At 54.0% G+C, this 16902-nt stretch overlaps 2 protein-coding genes across 2 annotated transcripts; both read left to right on the top strand.

Annotated features, from left to right (window-relative positions):
- The first annotated feature begins 1665 nt into the window (after nucleotides 1-1665).
- On the top strand, nucleotides 1666-4799 carry BST2 (bone marrow stromal cell antigen 2). The gene is made up of 5 exons (XM_015540423.2): nucleotides 1666-2631; nucleotides 3415-3490; nucleotides 3770-3830; nucleotides 4090-4221; nucleotides 4452-4799. Exons 1-4 carry the CDS (start codon nucleotides 2386-2388, stop codon nucleotides 4208-4210), a joined length of 504 nt encoding a protein of 167 aa, XP_015395909.2. The 5' UTR covers nucleotides 1666-2385; the 3' UTR covers nucleotides 4211-4221; nucleotides 4452-4799.
- A 7131-nt stretch (nucleotides 4800-11930) lies between these two features.
- CCDC194 (coiled-coil domain containing 194) lies at nucleotides 11931-15224 on the top strand. The gene is made up of 4 exons (XM_042977327.1): nucleotides 11931-12254; nucleotides 13333-13429; nucleotides 13837-13969; nucleotides 14531-15224. The coding sequence occupies exons 1-4, from the start codon at nucleotides 11931-11933 to the stop codon at nucleotides 14679-14681; spliced, it is 705 nt and encodes a 234-aa protein (XP_042833261.1). The 3' UTR covers nucleotides 14682-15224.
- The last annotated feature ends 1678 nt before the right edge of the window (nucleotides 15225-16902 follow it).

Genomic DNA, 16902 nt, shown 5'->3' with positions numbered 1-16902 from the left:
GGAGGGAGGAAGGAAGAGAGAGGAAGGAAGGAAGGAAAAGAGGAGAGAAGAGAAAAAAGAAAAGAAAAAGAGGGAAGGGAGGAGGGAGGGAGGGAGGAAGGAAGGAAGGAAAAGATTAACCACAAAAAGAAAAAGTCCTGTTTGTGCTTCTCCCTCCTGCCCAGGATGTGGGCTTAGGCATGGGCTGCACACCCTGACTTCCTTCCACAGGGCACCGCACCGAAAGGGGGCAGAGAGTAACTTCACAGTGGAGACACCTGACGGATGCCACCTCAGCCCGGTGGTCAAGGTCAACATCGTAGTGAAAAGTCACGCTGACGGCATGTGCCCTGGACACAGCGCGCCAAGAAGGACACCTCACCTCTGCGGTCCTCCCCCAAACTGTCACCCCTAGGCCAACCGTGGAAAAACACCAGACACATCCCAACTGGGGAGCATCTTACAAAACACCTGACCAGTCCTCAAAACTGTCAAGGTCATCAAGAGCAAGAAAGCCCGCAACTGTTTTTCAGCCCAGAAGAGCCTAAGGAGGTGTGGCGACTAAACGTAACCTGGGGTCCTGGGTCCGAAAGAGGACATTAAGAAAAACTGAGGGAATCTGAATAGCGTACAGACTTTAGTTACTAATAATGTAAGACGTTAGTTGTCAGTATTGCTTCGTTCATTATAACAGAGGTGCCGTAGACCTGGAAGATGTTAAAAGGAGGAGAAACTGGAATTGGAGCATATGGAACATTTTTGTACCGTCTTCACTATTTTCCTGCAAATCCAAAACTATCCTGAGATAAAATGATCCTTTAAAAAAAAAAAAAAAAAAAAGTAACAAAGCTAAAATCAGAAAAATGGCAGCCCGTTTCCCCCGGAATGTCAGAGGGAAAAACTTACTGTTTGCCAGGGCCAGGGCCAGAGCAAGGGGAGTAAGGCACTCGCGTCAGCTGCAGAAATTTAGGGCGCACCGAAAGGTTCTAGTATCAGTCACACCCATTTTATAGCTGCAGAAACCGAGGCTGAGAGGAAATCACTCGCCCAGGTCCTACAAGGGCTCTTCACCCACGTCCTCGGCCTCTGACCTGCAGTTGCGGTCCCGAGCCGACCCCAAAGTTTGAAGGCCAGCGCGGGGCAAAGTCAGCTTTGCCAAGGGTCACGTGTTTGCACGTAGGGGCCTGGCCAGGGTGGGAGACCCCTCCTCAAGGCGCTTCAGCAAGATCCCCCCCCCCCCATTCTTTGTTATTTGGCTGCTGAGTCCGGCCCCTTCTGAGGCCTCTCCCTGGACCCCCGACACTCCCCGGGCACTTTGGGTTCACTGTATCCCAAATGGACCAGGTTGTCTTTCCTCAGAATGGCCGCATTTCTGTGTTATGCACCTTTCTTCCTGCTCTGCATCCATTGAGCGCCTACTGGACACCAAAGCACTTTGCTAGAAACTCCTCACTGGCCCCTACTGACGAGGCCGCTCCTGTTATTGCCCCACTTTACAGATGACAAAATGGAGGTTCAGAGGGTTTACTTGGCGCCCTGGGATAGAGAGGCAGAATCTAGAAGTCGGAGCCTGTTTCCTGCTGGAGCCAGGACAGGGACGCGGGCGACTTTATTTGTTGGCTGTGGCGGCCCCTGGTGGCCAAGTTGAGAACTGCGGCCTGCGTGGAGGGCGGGGTCGGAGGGTGGGGGGCATCCAGAGCCTCTCTGGGCTTGGGCTTTCATTTTCCCAGCCTCCAGTCCCTCCTCAGACACCCTGCATGGTTTCCTATAGTCCCCTCGGTGGGCCCAGGGACGCTAAGTGAGCCCCGGCTGGGTCATCACGGAGACCCCTAAACACAATATCCAGCCTGTTGGGTCAGAGCCAGGCCCTGCCCCCAGTCTTCCACACACCTCTCAGCCTCAGTTTCTCCGGCTTGAGGCTGAATCAACGGCAGCTTCTGCCTCCTCAGGTCCTGGTACCCGTGAACAGCAGGCTGGCATGCACCAGATGCCCCATAACTGCTGCTGTCACCCTCAGTTACCTGCAGGGGAGGTGCAGGAACTTGAGATGGGGTGCCCCAGGCAGCCCTAGCTCTCCGCCCACAGGAACTCAGTCGCGGACACCAAGCCAGAAAAGCTAGATTTTAATTCAGCACAAATAACCCACCTCTTTCCTGGGAAATAGAAACTGAAAGCTGAAACTTCTGCCTGCAAATACCCACTCGAGAGCCTCCAGGTCAAAGGATGCTCTCCAGCCTTTGTCATTGGCCAGGACGGCCGTCATGTTAATAAGGGGGCAGCCTCAGCCAATAGGACGTCCCAGCACCCCCCTAACTCCTGCCCAAACTCACTCATTCAGGGGCAGATCTAGAGGCACCTGCTTTTTACCACTATTGGCCTGTGCCCAGGACTGACTACTCAGAGTCAATGATGCCATGTTGGAGTCTTGGGTGGCAGAGGTGGCTGGGGGGCTTCCTGATCCTGGCGGTGCTGGGTCTGTCCGTGGCCCTGATCATCGTTGCTGTCAAGGCCAACAGCAAAGCCTGCAAGGATGGCCTCCTAGCAGAGGAGGAGTGTCACGGTGTCACCCGCCTCCTGGAGATCCAGCTGACCCAAGCCCGGGAAGGCTTACTGAGGACCGAGGTCCAGGCCGCCACCTGCAACGAGACTGTGGTAAGCTACTGCAGTTCCTGGAGAGGCCCCCGTGCTTGGGTGGTCCCCACCGGTCTAGATGGAGATAAAGACAGACCTTGAAACTGCCCCTGGACCCTCATATAGGGACCTGAGTCCCAATAACCCCCCATCAGGCTTTGGGGACCTCTGAATTCTCTCAGCAGTGCTGGTGTGGGGCAGGGCCTTAAAACTCCTCGGAGCATCCAAATCGGGTGTGTCAGTATCCCCGCTAGGATGTGCAAAAACCTCCAGCCTGCTGTGGGGGGGCTAGAAACTCCTCTCGGCACCAGTCCTGTATAGCAGAGATCCCATCTAGGGGTTGGGATGGGAAGGGGCTCTTTATACATCCACTGAATGAGAGAGAGACTTTGAAACTTTCATTTGGGTCCCTATATGGGGGACCTTGAAACTCCCGCTGACGTCTAACTTGGGCTCAGAAATCCCCCTGTGTTCTGGGCTAGAGGGGACCTCTAAATCTTGGGCAAAAAGAGGTCTAGGAGTTTCTCCTAGGGTTTGGGCATAGGGAGCCTCCAAATTCCCACGTTGGGGGCCTCAAACCCCCTATTTCGAGGATCACATCCTTAGCGGCCCTGGGAGGATGGGAGGTTGTGGCCATACTTGGAGGCGGGAGACTGGGGTGCAGGGAGGATCGGAGGTGAATCTGAAAGGGGTTTGGACCTGGACCCCTCTGAACCTAGGGCCTGGGGAGGGAGTCTGGGGCCCTGGTCAGCAGCCCCCCCTCTAGGCCAGAACCCCAGTCGCTAGCCCTCCCCTCTGTCCCAGGTAACCCTGTTGGCTTCCCTGGAGATGGAGAAGGCCCAGAGCCAGGAGTGGCTCTCGAAAAGGGAGGAGTTTCGGGGTAAGAAAGCACAAAGCTTTCCAAGGAGGCGGATTCGGAGGGATGGGTCAAGTATTGAAGAAGAGGGGAGAGGGAGGGCCCCAGGGTTGGGGTCGCTAGGGAGCTGCCAGAAAAACCCAGTGGAGGGTGTGAAAGGAGGACCCCAGGTTTCCAAGATGGGGTGGCATGGGGGCGGGGCGGAGGCGGTCTTAGGTCCCAGGATGGAGCCGGGTGAAGGACGGTGCCACTGTGCTGACAGGTTCCCCCCCACCCCACCCCGCCGTTTCTCTCCCACCTTAGGAGAGATTGAGGAGTTGAAGCACAAGCTGCAGAACGCTTCGGCGGAGGTGGAAAGACTGAGGTTGGCGCCACGCCCCCCGACCACGCCCCTTCCACCCGCCCGTCCTACCCCTGTCCTACCCCCGTCCTACCCCGAGACCCCGGACCCCCTTTGCACGCAAAGTTTGAATCCCATCCTGTCCCTCTGGTCCTACAAGCCCACTCTCCTCCCCACTGACTTGGTGCGGGGGGAGAGGGGAGATTCTGAGGGGCGACGAGGCTAGAGCTGGTGGCAATCAGTCCCGGGCGGTTGCCTGAGTCGTGCCCACATCTTCCCCCAGAAAAGGGACTGAGACCTCGAGCAAGAAAAAGGAAATCGCGTCTGCCAGCTCCTCGGAAGCGCTCAGCCCCTTGGTGGTCTCTGTGCACCTGCTCCTGGCCTTCGTTGCTCTGCTGGCCTGAGGTCCCTGCGGGTAAGAAGGGGGCGGCCTGGGGTAGAAGAAAGCTGGGGACGGAAAGGAGGGAGTCCAGGATGAGCCAGGATTTGGGGAGGCGGCCTGCCTGCACAGAGAGGGGTTTGGGGGAGGGAGAGCTCACTGAGTGGGGAGGAGGCCTGGGGCCCCGAGGTGAGGCTTAGGGAGGGGGCGGGGCGTCTTTTGTTCCCCTTCAGTCCACCCTGAGTCCCTCTTCTGATGCCTCTTAGGCCACAGTCTGGACTGGTCCGTTCCTGCTCTGCTTTTCCCTTGGAGGCTTGACCTGACCTGACCGGTTCTGAAGAGGCCACGCTGTGGCACAGTCAGGGAGTCAGGGGAAGGGGGCGCCAGGCAGCAGCTGGAGGTACACGGAGAAGCCTTGAGGTTGGACAAGCAGGGGAGCTGGCCCAGGGCTGCCTCCCCCTCGGGCCTCCCCGCCCCCTCCCCCTTGCAGCGCTGGGCAGGGCAAGGGATGGGGAGACCTGCTTCTTGCTGTCACGGTTTCTGGAAGCTCACTGTCCTCTGAGGTCTTTGACCTCCTTAAAAAGTAAACACCCCTTCCGGGGAGAAAGACATTGCTCTGAAGTTCTTGGAGTGCCATTGTGTCACCCCACTGCGTCTGGGGCCTGTCCTGCAGGCAAATGTGGACACCCACAGACATCCACACCAAAGCTTCCCTGCTCCAGAATGTTCCCAGGAACCCCTTGGGTTTGGGCAGGCAGCATCCCACCGCCTCCCTGGCCCTCCTCAGTGGGACTGTCTTAAAGGACTGTACACCCTCACCAGCTGTGCGCGGGGCAATCTATTCTTGCTCTCCTATCTACTCTCACTTCCTCACTGGATCTTCCGAGGCGTGTCCCAGTAAGGAGACCAAGGCTGTGACGGGGGACATCCTTTTGTACTTTCCAATCCCATCCCACAGAAAATTCGGGGCTGGTACTCAAACCTAGATCTGCAGACACACACACGCCAGGTCTTTGTCACAAGGCTCGCCCCCGCCCCAAACTCCTATTCATCCTGCAGTGCCCCACTCTGGGAACCCCTCCTACAGAGAGTCCCTCTGGTTCTTCAACATTGAGAGCTGTTGTCCCGATAGACTCTTCATCTGCTTTCTGGGATCCTCGCAGGCTCTACAAAGCCTTCCTCCTCTGTTACCTCCCTTTCTCCAAGTTCTGCTGGAATCCCAACCGCTGTCCAGGCAGCTTCCTGCCCTTGGCACAGGAGCCAGGACCTTTGTGTCTATCAGCACTGCCGACTTTTGAGCTGGATTGTTCTCTGTGATGTTGGGGGATTTTGAACAACGCCCCTGGCCTCCACCCACCAGATGCCTGTGCCCCTACCCCCGGGCGGCGACGACACAGATTGCCTTCGGGCATTACCAAGTTCCCCGTGGGGGTGCAGACTCCCTTCCTGTGAGAATCTCTGCTCTAGAAGCGGAGATTCTGGTCTTCCTCATCTCTTGTGTCCCCAGCTCACAGGAGGGCTCAGGAGGTTGCTTTATGATGACCAAGTCATTTCACCCGTGTGAAATGAGAAGTCCTTGGATTTGCTCGGGATTTCTCAGCTGCTCGAGCAATCGAAACTCCCGATGCCCAGAAGCAAACCCTTCTCGCGGGACCCGCGGCCTCCCCCCACCTGTTACCGCAGCCCATCGCCGGACGGGCTCACATTCAAGAGACAACTTTTGATTGGAAAGGAATATGAGTCTCGCTCGTTCTGGAGGCCGGCCACCTGGGGAGAAGGCCGACTCTTGTCCCAAAGCCAACTCCGAGGTTTCTGCCCGGCCCAGAGATTTTTAAAGGGATTGAGGACACAGTTAATCAGTTAAGGGAGTGCAGGGGACTGTGGCAATTCTTAATTATGTGCCATCTCGATGGTGCCAGCCACAGACCTTGCTAGTGTGGTGCTCAGAGGTTGTGCAAGGGATCCTGGTTCCTTGGTGCCCCGTGGGGGGGCGGGGGGGAGGGGAGCAGGGGAGGTGCTAGAGGGTTTGGGTCCTTGGTGCCCAGGGTGGTGCAGAAGCGCTCTGTTCTTTCTGGGAAAGAATGCATGATCTATAAATATACAAAGAAAGGCTTAGTTAATCATTCACATGGGCTCAGCATTCTCTTGCAAAAATTTAATGACTACTAGGGTGGCCTGCGGGCCCACCCACCTCTGTCCTCAACTCCCGCCCCCAGAGCTGCGTTTCATTGATAAAGGGGGACAGGCTTGCCCAACATGATGGACTCAACCTGTTCAGAACATTTCTCCTCCCAAGCCCCTATACCTGTCTGAGTATAAATTTCTCTCCCTCCTAAAGACGCCCCTGTCGGGGTCAAGATGGGCCACTTTGGCAGGAAGACTATTTTGAGTTAAAAAGCAATCAAGCAGCGCCTGGCTGGCTCCATCAGGAGAGCACGCGACTCTTGGCCGCGGGCTCGTGATTTCGAGGGTGATTTCGAGGCCCACGTCAGGCGTAGAGCCTACTTGAAAAAAGAAACTAAAATAAAAAGTAAAAAGCAATCAGGGGCGCCCGGGGGGCTCAGTCAGTTAAGCGTCCAACTTCAACTCGGGCCATGATCTCATGGTTCGTGAGTCCGGGCCCCACGTTGGGCTCTGCGCTGACAGTGCGGGCGCCTGCTTGGGATTCTCTCTCCCTCTCTCTCTCTCTCTCTGCCCCCCCACTTGCGCTCTCGCTCTCGAAAGAAATAAAGAGACTTTAAAAATAAATAAATAATAAAAAGCAATCAAAGCCCAGCAGATTCAGGAAAAGCTCTGTCCTCCCCACCTCCCCCCCCTCCACCCCCGCAACTGCCTAAAAAGAATTTAAATAGAGGACCCGCTCCAGGAAGAGAGCTATCACCACAGATGAAAACATCATACTGCGAACTGGATGCGGTAGACAAGAACTGAGCAAGGTCTCTTTGACCCGAAATCCTCTGTGTCCCATTGTTTCTGAGTGGCTCAGTACCGGAAGCCAAGCTATCCAACCAGCCTGATGGCAGGGCCCGGGCGGTGGATGGATCGGGACTGCACGGCGGCCCACGCACAGTGAAGCTTCTTGTACTCCCGCTTTTTATGTAATTTGGCCTTAGCGTTGGTCAGGGCAGCACCCCCTACCAATGAAAGTACCTGGGGATTTGTCAGTTGGGGAATTGCCCGCGACTCGCCACCCCCCCCCCCCGGAAAAGAACCATTGGGGGAAACAAGATTCCGCAGGGAAATTACGCCGCCCCACATCCAGCCCTTGCCACCCCCTATAAAGACTCCTCTGCCTGGGGCGCCTGGGTGGCTCAGTCGGTTGGGCGTCTGACTTCAGCTCGGGTCACGATCTCGCGGTCCGTGAGTTCGAGCCCCGCGTCGGGCTCTGGGCTGATGGCCCGGAGCCTGGAGCCTGGTTCCGATTCTGTGTCTCCCTCTCTCTCTGCCCCTCCCCCGTTCATACTCTGTCTCTCTCTCTGTCTCAAAAATAAATAAACGTTAAAAAAAAAAATTAAAAAAAAAATAAATAAAGACTCCTCTGCCTAAAGGAAGGATAGCCTCCTACACTTCCCAGCCAAAGAGGGGGACAAATGGGTTCGAAATCCCCACTCCGGCGACAAAGGAATGTATCTGTGGATACAAGTTACTCCAACCCCTAGGCCCACTTGGCCCCCAGGAGGCATTCCAGGTGATAGAAGGACCTGATGGGTTGAGGTACAGAATGGTTCATTAGTTCCTAGGTATACGTTGTCTCTCTGGGAGCGTATAAGGCGTGGGTTCCCGGGGCCCTCTTGGCTCCCTCCCGGCACCCCAGACCAAAGCCAATACTTCTGTTCCTTGTACCGCCATGGTTCAAAGGAACAATCAAGAAGTCATGTCCTTGTAAACTCTCCATTTGAGGAGCTAAATTACCTTTGAGTGTCGAGAGCTAGATGACCTTTCGTGAAAACGGCAAAGCAAATGCTTTAGAGACCGTAGATAAGCGTAGATACATAATGAAAGCAGTATGAAGAAATCAACCAGTAAGCAAAGGGCAGGAGGGAACGTTACAAGAAAATAATCATGACGCTCCCTAACGGGTGATTGCACAAAGGGACGTTTCTAGAATTAGGTCACGCCGAGAAACAGAGAACGCGCGCTACACGGAAATCGCTAACAAACATAATGCCACGTTCGCCACAATAAAGCGGCCAGTCTAACACGCTGCCGTTGTCTGCATCCATTTGTTATTTTCGCCGACACCGTTCATCCTTCGGGAACCCCTGCACCTGCTGGGGCTGGACCCCGGCAGCCCAGCACGTATTTGTTTAGTAAACGTTCACTCTTTTTCATCTTCCTGTGACTTGTGTTCCTTCCCTTTGAAGTCCCAGACCCCTACCCTCCTCCTCTCTTCAGTTTAGAGTGACTTCTATACCCGGGGCACCAGCGTGGCTCAGTCACTTAAAAGTCCAACTCTTGATTGGGTCTTAACTCAGTCAGTTAAGGGTCCAACCCAGCTCAGATTGTAATCTCACAGGTTCGCGAGTTCGAGCCCAGAGTCAGGCTCCGTTCTGACAGCGCGGAGCCTGCTGGAAACTCTCTCTCTCTCTCTCTCTCTCTCTCTCTCTGTCCACCTCCCCGCTCTCCCTCTCTCTCTCAAATAAATAAACAAACTTAAAAAAAAAAGAAGGCATAGAATGACATAAATACCTGATTTTGCCTGGCTTTGGAATTTCCCTGTGTGGATTCCCCATATGTATGAAATTAAACTTTATGTTCTCTTGTTACTCTGTCTCGTGTCAGTTTGATTCTTAGTCTGGCTAGAAAGATGTAGAAGGGGACAGGAAATTCTTACTCCCTGATACCCCCCTTTTTTCCCTCACTGGCTGTGACTCAGTGGGGCCTTGGAAAGTCAGTCTTGCAAGTCTGTGGGGTTCCGGCTCCAGCAGGAATCTCCCAGTGGTCAGCGGCTGCTGTGTGACCCTGCCCTGCGACCGGGCCTCTCTGGGCTCTGGTTTCTTTCATGTGGAATGGGGGCAACGGGGAAGGGAGGACACTGAGCTTCTAGTTCACAGTCTCCACTCAGCTCACATTTCACATTTACTGCATGACTACTGTGTGCCAGGCCCTCGCAGTGACAGTGATAAGGGCGCGCGTGGCCTTTGCTTTTAGGAGCTCACCCAGTCCGGTGGCGGAGGTGATGTGGTTTTTGGAGTGGTGAGCGTCGGAGCTGAACGGCCAAGAAAGAACTCTTGAAGACGTCTTTGGTGCAAAAAGGGGATCTCATTAAAGCACAGGGACAGGACCCGCGGGCAGAAAGAGCCCGCACTGGGGTCGTGAGGAGTGACTGATTATATACTATGGAGTGGGGGGAGGTAAAGGCAAAAGAGAGTCCTTTAAAAGGACTTTCACAGGCTAACGAGGGCTTTTTTGTTTTTTAATTTGGAGAGAGAGAGAGACAGAAACCCAAGCAGGTTATTCTGAGCTGTCAGTGCAGAGCCCCATGTGGGGCTTGAACTCATGAGCTATGAGATCATGACCTGAGCTGAAACCAAGAGGTGACTGCCCAACCGACTGAGCTCCCCAGGGCCCCCCAAAGAGGACTCTTAAGATTCCAGAGGCCTTGCTATTGTCAGGCTGAGGTTGTTTTTCCTCTAGTAAGGCATTAACATTAAGACAGTAGGAAGTTCCTGGAGAAATGTTTCACTCTGAATTTGCCTCAAGTATTTGTCAATGGGCTGCAGGTTATAAGGAAACTGAATTTTATTTACCATTTCCTTCCTGCCTTTGTTCCCCACCTCGCTATGGAGGAGAGGGTGGTGTTGGGGCTCCAGGAAACGGAGTCTACAGTCTACGGGTTTCTGGAGATTAGGCTGTTGATAAGGTTGCCTTTTTCTTGTAATTCACTAAGACATCTGTAAACCGATGGGGACTCCCGTCCTGCAGGACTGTGATCTCTAGCAGTTAACCATCAGGTTTTCCCATTCCTCTGTTCTTGGGCAACCAGGGATGCCGGAGGAATGTCACCCGTGTCCCACCCTGGGTTGTGGGGGGGGGGGGCAGTTTGCAGAGTGTCAGCGTGCCTTATGCTCCCTCATCAGCTGGGAATCGAACACCTAAAATGTACAATTACAAGAAGAGCAGAGACAGTCGAAAGGGGCCTGAGTTAGGGATGAGGAGGAAGGATCAGGTACTCCTGGCTGCCTTAAAGCGAAGAGAAAGAGAAAGCCTGGTGGTTAACTGCTAGAGATCTCAGTCCTGCAGGGCGGGAGTCCACATCTGTTTACAGATGTCTTAGTGAATTACAAGAAACAGGCAATCTTATCAACAGCCTAATCTCCAGAAACCCATAGACTGTAGACTCCGTTTCCTGGAGCCCCAACACCACCCTCCCCTCCATAGCGAGGTGGGGAACAAAGGCAGGAAGGAAATGGTAAATAAAATTCAGTTTCCTTATAACCTGCAGCCCATTGACATACTAGAGGCAGGCAGAGTAAAACATTTCTACAGAATCCCTACTGTCTTCATGTTAATGCCTTACTAGAGGAAAAAACAACCTCAGCTTGACAATAGCCAGGCCTGTGGTATCTTGGGAGCCCTCTTTAAGCACGTGGAAGTCATTCTAGGTGTTGTTAGGAAAACGCCGTTTATTTACTGTTTAGTAAAACTTCAGTCGTGAGACCCTTCAGATGTATATCAGGGGCCATATGCTTGGAGTACGATTGCCAGCATAGACTTGGGGGCTAAGGATATAGGAGGTTTGCAAAGGAATGTTTATGTGTTTAAGGAGACTCACAGGATCCTGGGGGGTCAGGATAATGTTAAGTCAAGATTCTCTTTTGCCCCCAGCAAAGTGTCATCATCGAGGCAGCTGAGCTCCTAGAGGAAGGTCACTCTGCCTGTTTCAAGGACTCGCCGACGGGCCGCAGGCAGTAAGGGAATTTAATTTTTCATTTGCCTTAGTTTCCCACATCACCGTGGCAAGCACTTAAACCCCCCCTTACATCTTGATGAGGGTGATTTTAGGGCTCCAGGAAATGGAGTCTATAGGCTTCTGGAGATTAGGCTGTGGATAAGACTTTTTCTTGCGGTTTATTAAGTTCCCCACAAACTGAAGGAGACACCTGTCCTGCATGGCTGTGATGTCTATAAGTCAACCACTCGTTTTTCTTTCCTTTCCTTTGTTCTTGGGCTCGAGGTAAACGGGGCTGGAGCTGATTTACAGTGTCAGATCGCCCCCTGGCTGCCTAGTGGAGAAGGGGCTGGGAGTTGGGACCCATCCCCTCCGGTGTCTCACCCTCTCTGGCCCTCGCAGCCAGTCCCAGAAAGTGCGGCAGCTTGAGCCAGGCAGACCTCCGTCGGTCGTGTAGCCTCGCGTCTTTCAGCCTCAGTTTTTCCACGAAAAAACCCTTGCCGTGGGCCCCGCATGCAAATGGGCGCTTTGTGAGGATGGGCTCTCATGGTTTCCACTAAGCCCGATGGGGCAGGAGCCAGAGCACCCCCACTTCAGTGGGGGAGACTGAGGATGAGAGGACAGCACGTGCTGTGCTGGGCACATGCGATGCAGAGGCAGAACTGGAACCCAGGACCCCCAGTCTGGTCCTGGGCGCACGGGTAGCCTAGGCTGGCCCCTGGCAGGGGTCCAGCCCCTCCCAACGCACTCGGGAAGCCACTGCTGGGCAGGGCGGAGCCGTGGGTGTCCCTGGCGCCCCAAGGTGCCAATTAAATGCTCGTGGCTGTCTGGGGCCAGAGCTGTGGACGGAGGCATGGCCGAGCTGGGCCCAGAGCCGGGACGCGCCTGGCGGGTGCTAGCCCTGTGCGGGGCTGCGGTGTTCCTGGCGGCCGCGGCAGCCGGCGGGGCCCTGCTGGCCTGGAACCTGGCCTCCTCGGCCTCCCGGGGACCTCGCTGCCCGGAGGCAGGTGCCAACGCCACGGCGCCCCCCAGGGACCTGGCGCCAGAGGTCGAGGAGCTGCGGCGCCAGCTGGCAGAGGCTACCCAACGCCAGGAGGCCCTGGCCAGACAGCTGAACCAGGCCAACCGTGTCCGTCGGGAGCTGGAGGAGGCACTAAGGGCCTGTGAGGGCCGCCAGGTAGGTGGGCAGGGTGGGAGACTGGGGAATCCAGAATCGGGGGAGAGGGCCTGCACACACAATCCCAGGGTTGCCCCCCACCCCCACCCCATGCATTCGTCTCCCTAATTCTTCAACCGAGAGTGGCACCGTCACCCCTTCCAAATCCTACTGGTTCCCCCTTAAGTCTCCCTGCTGACCAAGGAGGCCCCATGATTCTCTGCCATTTGCCTAGTAAATGGTGGTGGCTAGAAGCCCCAGACCCCTGAGTCCACCTGGGGAGACCCTGTGCTAACCCTCCCCCTGGGTGCCCACTCAACCTCCCCCAGCCAGTGTCCAGCAGCCCTATTTCCAGAGAGGGACATTCATGTCACCTGTAATTAGGAGGCTAAAGTTGGCCTCTTGGGGGAGGTACTGGCCAGGTCCTCCCTTTTCCTCCAGCCACCCCTTCACAAACTCTTTCTTAACCCTTCCCAGCCCTGGGCCTTGCAAAAGAACCATTCTCAAAGTCCCGATCTTTCATTTGCTACTGTGGATCTCTGGGTACCAGGCCCAGCAGGGGCTGGGCAGTGTGAGTTTTAGAAATCAAAACAGACCTCCACCCTTTACCTGCCTGCCTGAGGGAAGGGCCCCAAGCCGCCGAGGTCAAGCGCAGCCTGCTCTCGGTTCAAATTCTGGCTCTGCCCCTCAGTGGAAGATGTTCTGAGGAGGCCAGGCCAGTTGTTTCGAAGAACGTCTCACAGAGGTGAGGAAGCATACTCCAGAAACCCAGTCATTGTCAACCACCGGATTGGCTTGTGTTGGTTTGAAACCGCAGGGAGCCTAGATGCAGCTGGGACTGGGACCGCAGAGCTAACCGGTTTCCACATTCGGTGGCTTCAGGTGGGGCGGGGGGGAGCGGTGGGCCCCGGGCAGAGCAGCAGTCACCACTCGGAACCCCAGGCCACTTCTGTTTTACAACCACAGGAGACCCAAAGGGCATTGCAAGTAATGTCAGGGAACGGAGTCACCAGGGTCAGTTCAGTCCTCCCCAGAAAGAGGGGAGACTTCACTTCTCTCCTGGCACCCCGCCCCTCCTTACTTCCTCTCCACTCCCCAGAGTCGGCTTCAGACCCAACTGATGACCCTGAAGACTGAGATCGAGGAGGCGAAGGCACAGGGGACCCAGATGGGGGCTGAGAACGGGGCGCTCACAGGTGTGTTGGGGCGCAAGCGGTGGCCAGGGCTAAGGGGGGGAGGGGCCTAAAAGGTTCCTAGTTATGCAGATGACATGCACAAGTGCAAACGTAATGTAAACGACATGCAAATAAACGCGAAAACTTACGAGGGAAACGCACGTCACACTCACAAAGGCCACGCAAATGTCAGAAACACAACGCAAATGCAACCAAATACGCAAACGCCACTTACACGACTCCCAAAAGCAACACAAGCCTATGAAAAGCTCTGCAAATGACACGTAAAGGTCATGCAAGCAGCGCACACACTTAATTCAAATAAGGCAAAGCTGCAAATAGTATGCAGACTGTAAAAAACTCCCAACGCCGGCGTTAGGCGGGCGGGAGCGAGGTCTCGGACCTGACCCGGCTCCCTGGACCCGCAGAAGCGCTGGCGCGCTGGGAGGCGGCGGCCACGGAGTCTGCGCGGCGGCTGGACGAGGCACAGCAGCGCGCACGCGCGGCCGAGGCCGAGGGCGAAGCTTGCGCGGCCCGGGAGGCGGCGCTGCGCGAACGCGCGTGAGTGAAGGGCGGGGCCGGGGGCGGTGGACGGGCGCGGCGCGTGGCCAAAGGCTGCGCAAGACTTCGTTCTTTCGGCCCGGCGTCGCCTGGTGGGGAAGGAGGGGAAGGGTCCCCGGGGATGGAGCAGCAGCCTGGCCGTGTGGGCGGGGCCTTGGGGTGTTGCGTGACAAGAAGGTCAAAGACGGGATCCTGGAGTTGGAACCTAGGGGTGGTCAAGGATGTAGGCTGTCTGGGGGCTGGACTCCCCAGGCTGGGGCCGGCACTCCGGAGGCATGAGTCCCTGGGGTCGGACGCGCATAGAGGAAGGGCGAGGAGCGGAAGAGAAGGACGCGAGTAAAAGTACCGAGGGAGAGGAGGGGGGTTCTGGAGTCTGAGCTCCTGGAAAAGGGGATGGGAGGCCCTGGGGAGGGGTCCCAGGAATGGCTGGGGGTGGAGAAAGGTTAGGGGAGCTGGGGATCTCTTGGGAGTGGGGTTCTCAGGAAAGATGGAAGAGTACTGGGGGGAGGGTCTCGGGGGCGGGGATCCAGGTGCTGATGGACCCTCCCCACTTCCTGTCAGTAAAGCCCTGGAAGCCGAGATGGGCCCCCAGCGCAGAGTGCCGCACCCCCGATCCCGCTCCGGGTCCCGACCGCGACCCAGCCCCCGCTCACGTTCTCGCCCAAGAACTTCGGGGGGCTGCCGGCGGCCGGCGCGGCGCGCTCGAGGGTGAGTCGGCCCCTAGCAGGATGAGGGCCCGAGGCCAGGAGGGCACACAATGTGGCGGCCCTGCTGGGACCCATATAGAGGTGTCCACGCTGGATGAGATGCCCAGTCGACAGCCATCAACGCTCAGCTTTGGACCCAGGAGCCACTCTGAACGGAATCTACAGAAAGGAGACTCGACTCTCTCTCCCCAACCAACTAATGCTTTTTTTACAGATGGGGAAACTAAGGCCCATTCGATGACCCAATGAGATAGTGCTGATTTGGGACTTCAGTCCCTTCTGATGACAGTGTTGCTTCATCCCACTGGCATGAAGAGTTAGGGTCCAGCCCTGGCTCAGGAGTGACCTGGAAGGGTCACTTCTCCTCTCTGGGCCTCAGTTTACCTTGTCTGTGTATGGAGTGATTAGAATCATGTTTGGCGAGCCAGCCTATCCCTGACAACACAGACCGACCAAGATGGCACAATGGGAAAACTACAGACCCCTCTAGCTATGAGGAGGGTACAGAAGTCCCAAATGGAATTTTAGCAAAAGAGAATTAAGTACCACATTTTTAAAATACATCACAACGAAGGGGCCTTATACCTGAGACGCAGGGATGGCTCAATATTCAGAAGTCTGCTAATAAGATTTACCATGGTGATGGATCAAACGAGAAAAGTTCTGAAAAGGCCTCAAAATGAGGGCGAACGTGAGGATGACCACTGTGGAGTATTTAATATTGTTCTGGAGGTACTAGCCAACGCACTTAGAGAAGAAAAAGAAAGAAGAGGTATGGATAGAAGAGTGGTAGGGAAATTACAGTTTGGATCGTAGGTAAGCCCTGTTTACATAGGTCAAAAATAATAGAAATACCAACAATTCCATATGGCTCAATTTCACATTAATTTTGTCTTTTACCTTATATTCGACATACCTTCAGACTTACAGAAAAACTGGAGGATCAGTACAAAGAATTCCTGGATATTCTTTATCCAGATTCCACAAACATGAGTTGCCACCTTTGCTTTATTCTTCTTCCTCTCTCTGAACCTCTTCTGAAAAACACACAGAAATGATGTCTCATTACCCATAACAGTTGAGTATGCATTTCCTAAAAACAAGGACATTCTCCCACATAATCACAGTACAATGATGAACATCAGGAAATGGACATTGATAAAACACTATTATCTAATCTACAGACTTTAATCAGACTTTGCCAACTGTTCTCATAATGTCCTTTATAACAAAAGAATATCCTGGCTCACACGTTGTATTTGTCAGGTCTTCTAGCTCTTTTAATCTGGAACATTTCTCAGTATGTCTTTGCCTTTTATGACGTCGGCGTTTTTTAAAGGCCCGAGGCAGTCATTTTCTGGTGTCCTAATTTGGGCTTCTGTGACGTTTCTGTAAGATTAGTTTCAGGTTGGCATTTCGGGCAGGAAAGCCTTGGAAGCAATTTAACATAATTTTACCTGCTGGCAGTGTGGTTTTATATAGAGAAAACCCAAGAGAACTAACTGAAACTTTCTTAGATCTATTTCATATAGTTATTTATCTCCAGGAATAAACTAATTTCCTTCTTGTGTAAAGAGCTCTTATCAATTAATTTTTCAAAAAACAGCTCAGTAGAAAAATGGGCAAAGAATACAGACAGTCATTTCATAGAAATATGCAAAAAAAAAAAAAAAAGTGACCAACCTCTTTCCTAGAAAAGAATTGCAAATTGAAATGACAAGGTGGTACCACTTTCTACCCATTAGTCTGGCAAAAATGAAAACGAGCAAATCGCAAAGTACCATGTGCTGGCACTGCTGTGGAGAAGCAAGTAATCCCACGTGGTGCTAGGGAGAGAGCCCGGTGGTACAACCACTTGGAAGGGCAATCTTCTAGAACCTTTCAAAAGTAAAAGTGTATACATCCTTTGACCCATCAATTCCCCTTCTAGAAATTTTTCTACAACCCTATTTACATGGGTACAAAATTATGGACCAGGGGCACCTGGCTGGCTCGGTCTGTAGACCACACTCCTGATCTACAGGTCATGAGATCAAGCCCCAGGTTGGGTGCAGAGCCTACTTATAAATAAATAAATAAATAAATAAATAAATAAATAAATAAATAAGATCGATGGACAAAATACAATGCAGAACCCTGGGTTGGATCCTGGCACAGAAAAACACTTAGTGAGAAGGTCAAATAAAGTCTTGAGTATAATCATTTTAATGCACTAGAGTTAATTTC

This window comes from Panthera tigris, chromosome A2, assembly GCF_018350195.1.
Source record: "Panthera tigris isolate Pti1 chromosome A2, P.tigris_Pti1_mat1.1, whole genome shotgun sequence".
Taxonomy (NCBI): Eukaryota; Metazoa; Chordata; class Mammalia; order Carnivora; family Felidae; genus Panthera; species Panthera tigris.
This window is presented reverse-complemented; position numbering and strand designations above follow the sequence as displayed.

What these genes read in the sequence shown, in the direction of transcription:
- BST2 (XM_015540423.2), top strand. Translation starts at nt 2,386, where the DNA reads ATGATGCCATGTTGGAGTCTTGGGTGGCAGAGGTGGCTGGGGGGCTTC. An exon ending in CCACCTGCAACGAGACTGTG is followed by an intron (nt 2,632 to 3,414) that starts GTAAGCTACTGC and finishes CCTCTGTCCCAG; the next exon opens with GTAACCCTGTTGGCTTCCCT. An exon ending in GCGGAGGTGGAAAGACTGAG is followed by an intron (nt 3,831 to 4,089) that starts GTTGGCGCCACG and finishes ATCTTCCCCCAG; the next exon opens with AAAAGGGACTGAGACCTCGA.
- CCDC194 (XM_042977327.1), top strand. Translation starts at nt 11,931, where the DNA reads ATGGCCGAGCTGGGCCCAGAGCCGGGACGCGCCTGGCGGGTGCTAGCC. An exon ending in GGGCCTGTGAGGGCCGCCAG is followed by an intron (nt 12,255 to 13,332) that starts GTAGGTGGGCAG and finishes TCCACTCCCCAG; the next exon opens with AGTCGGCTTCAGACCCAACT. An exon ending in GCGGCGCTGCGCGAACGCGC is followed by an intron (nt 13,970 to 14,530) that starts GTGAGTGAAGGG and finishes ACTTCCTGTCAG; the next exon opens with TAAAGCCCTGGAAGCCGAGA.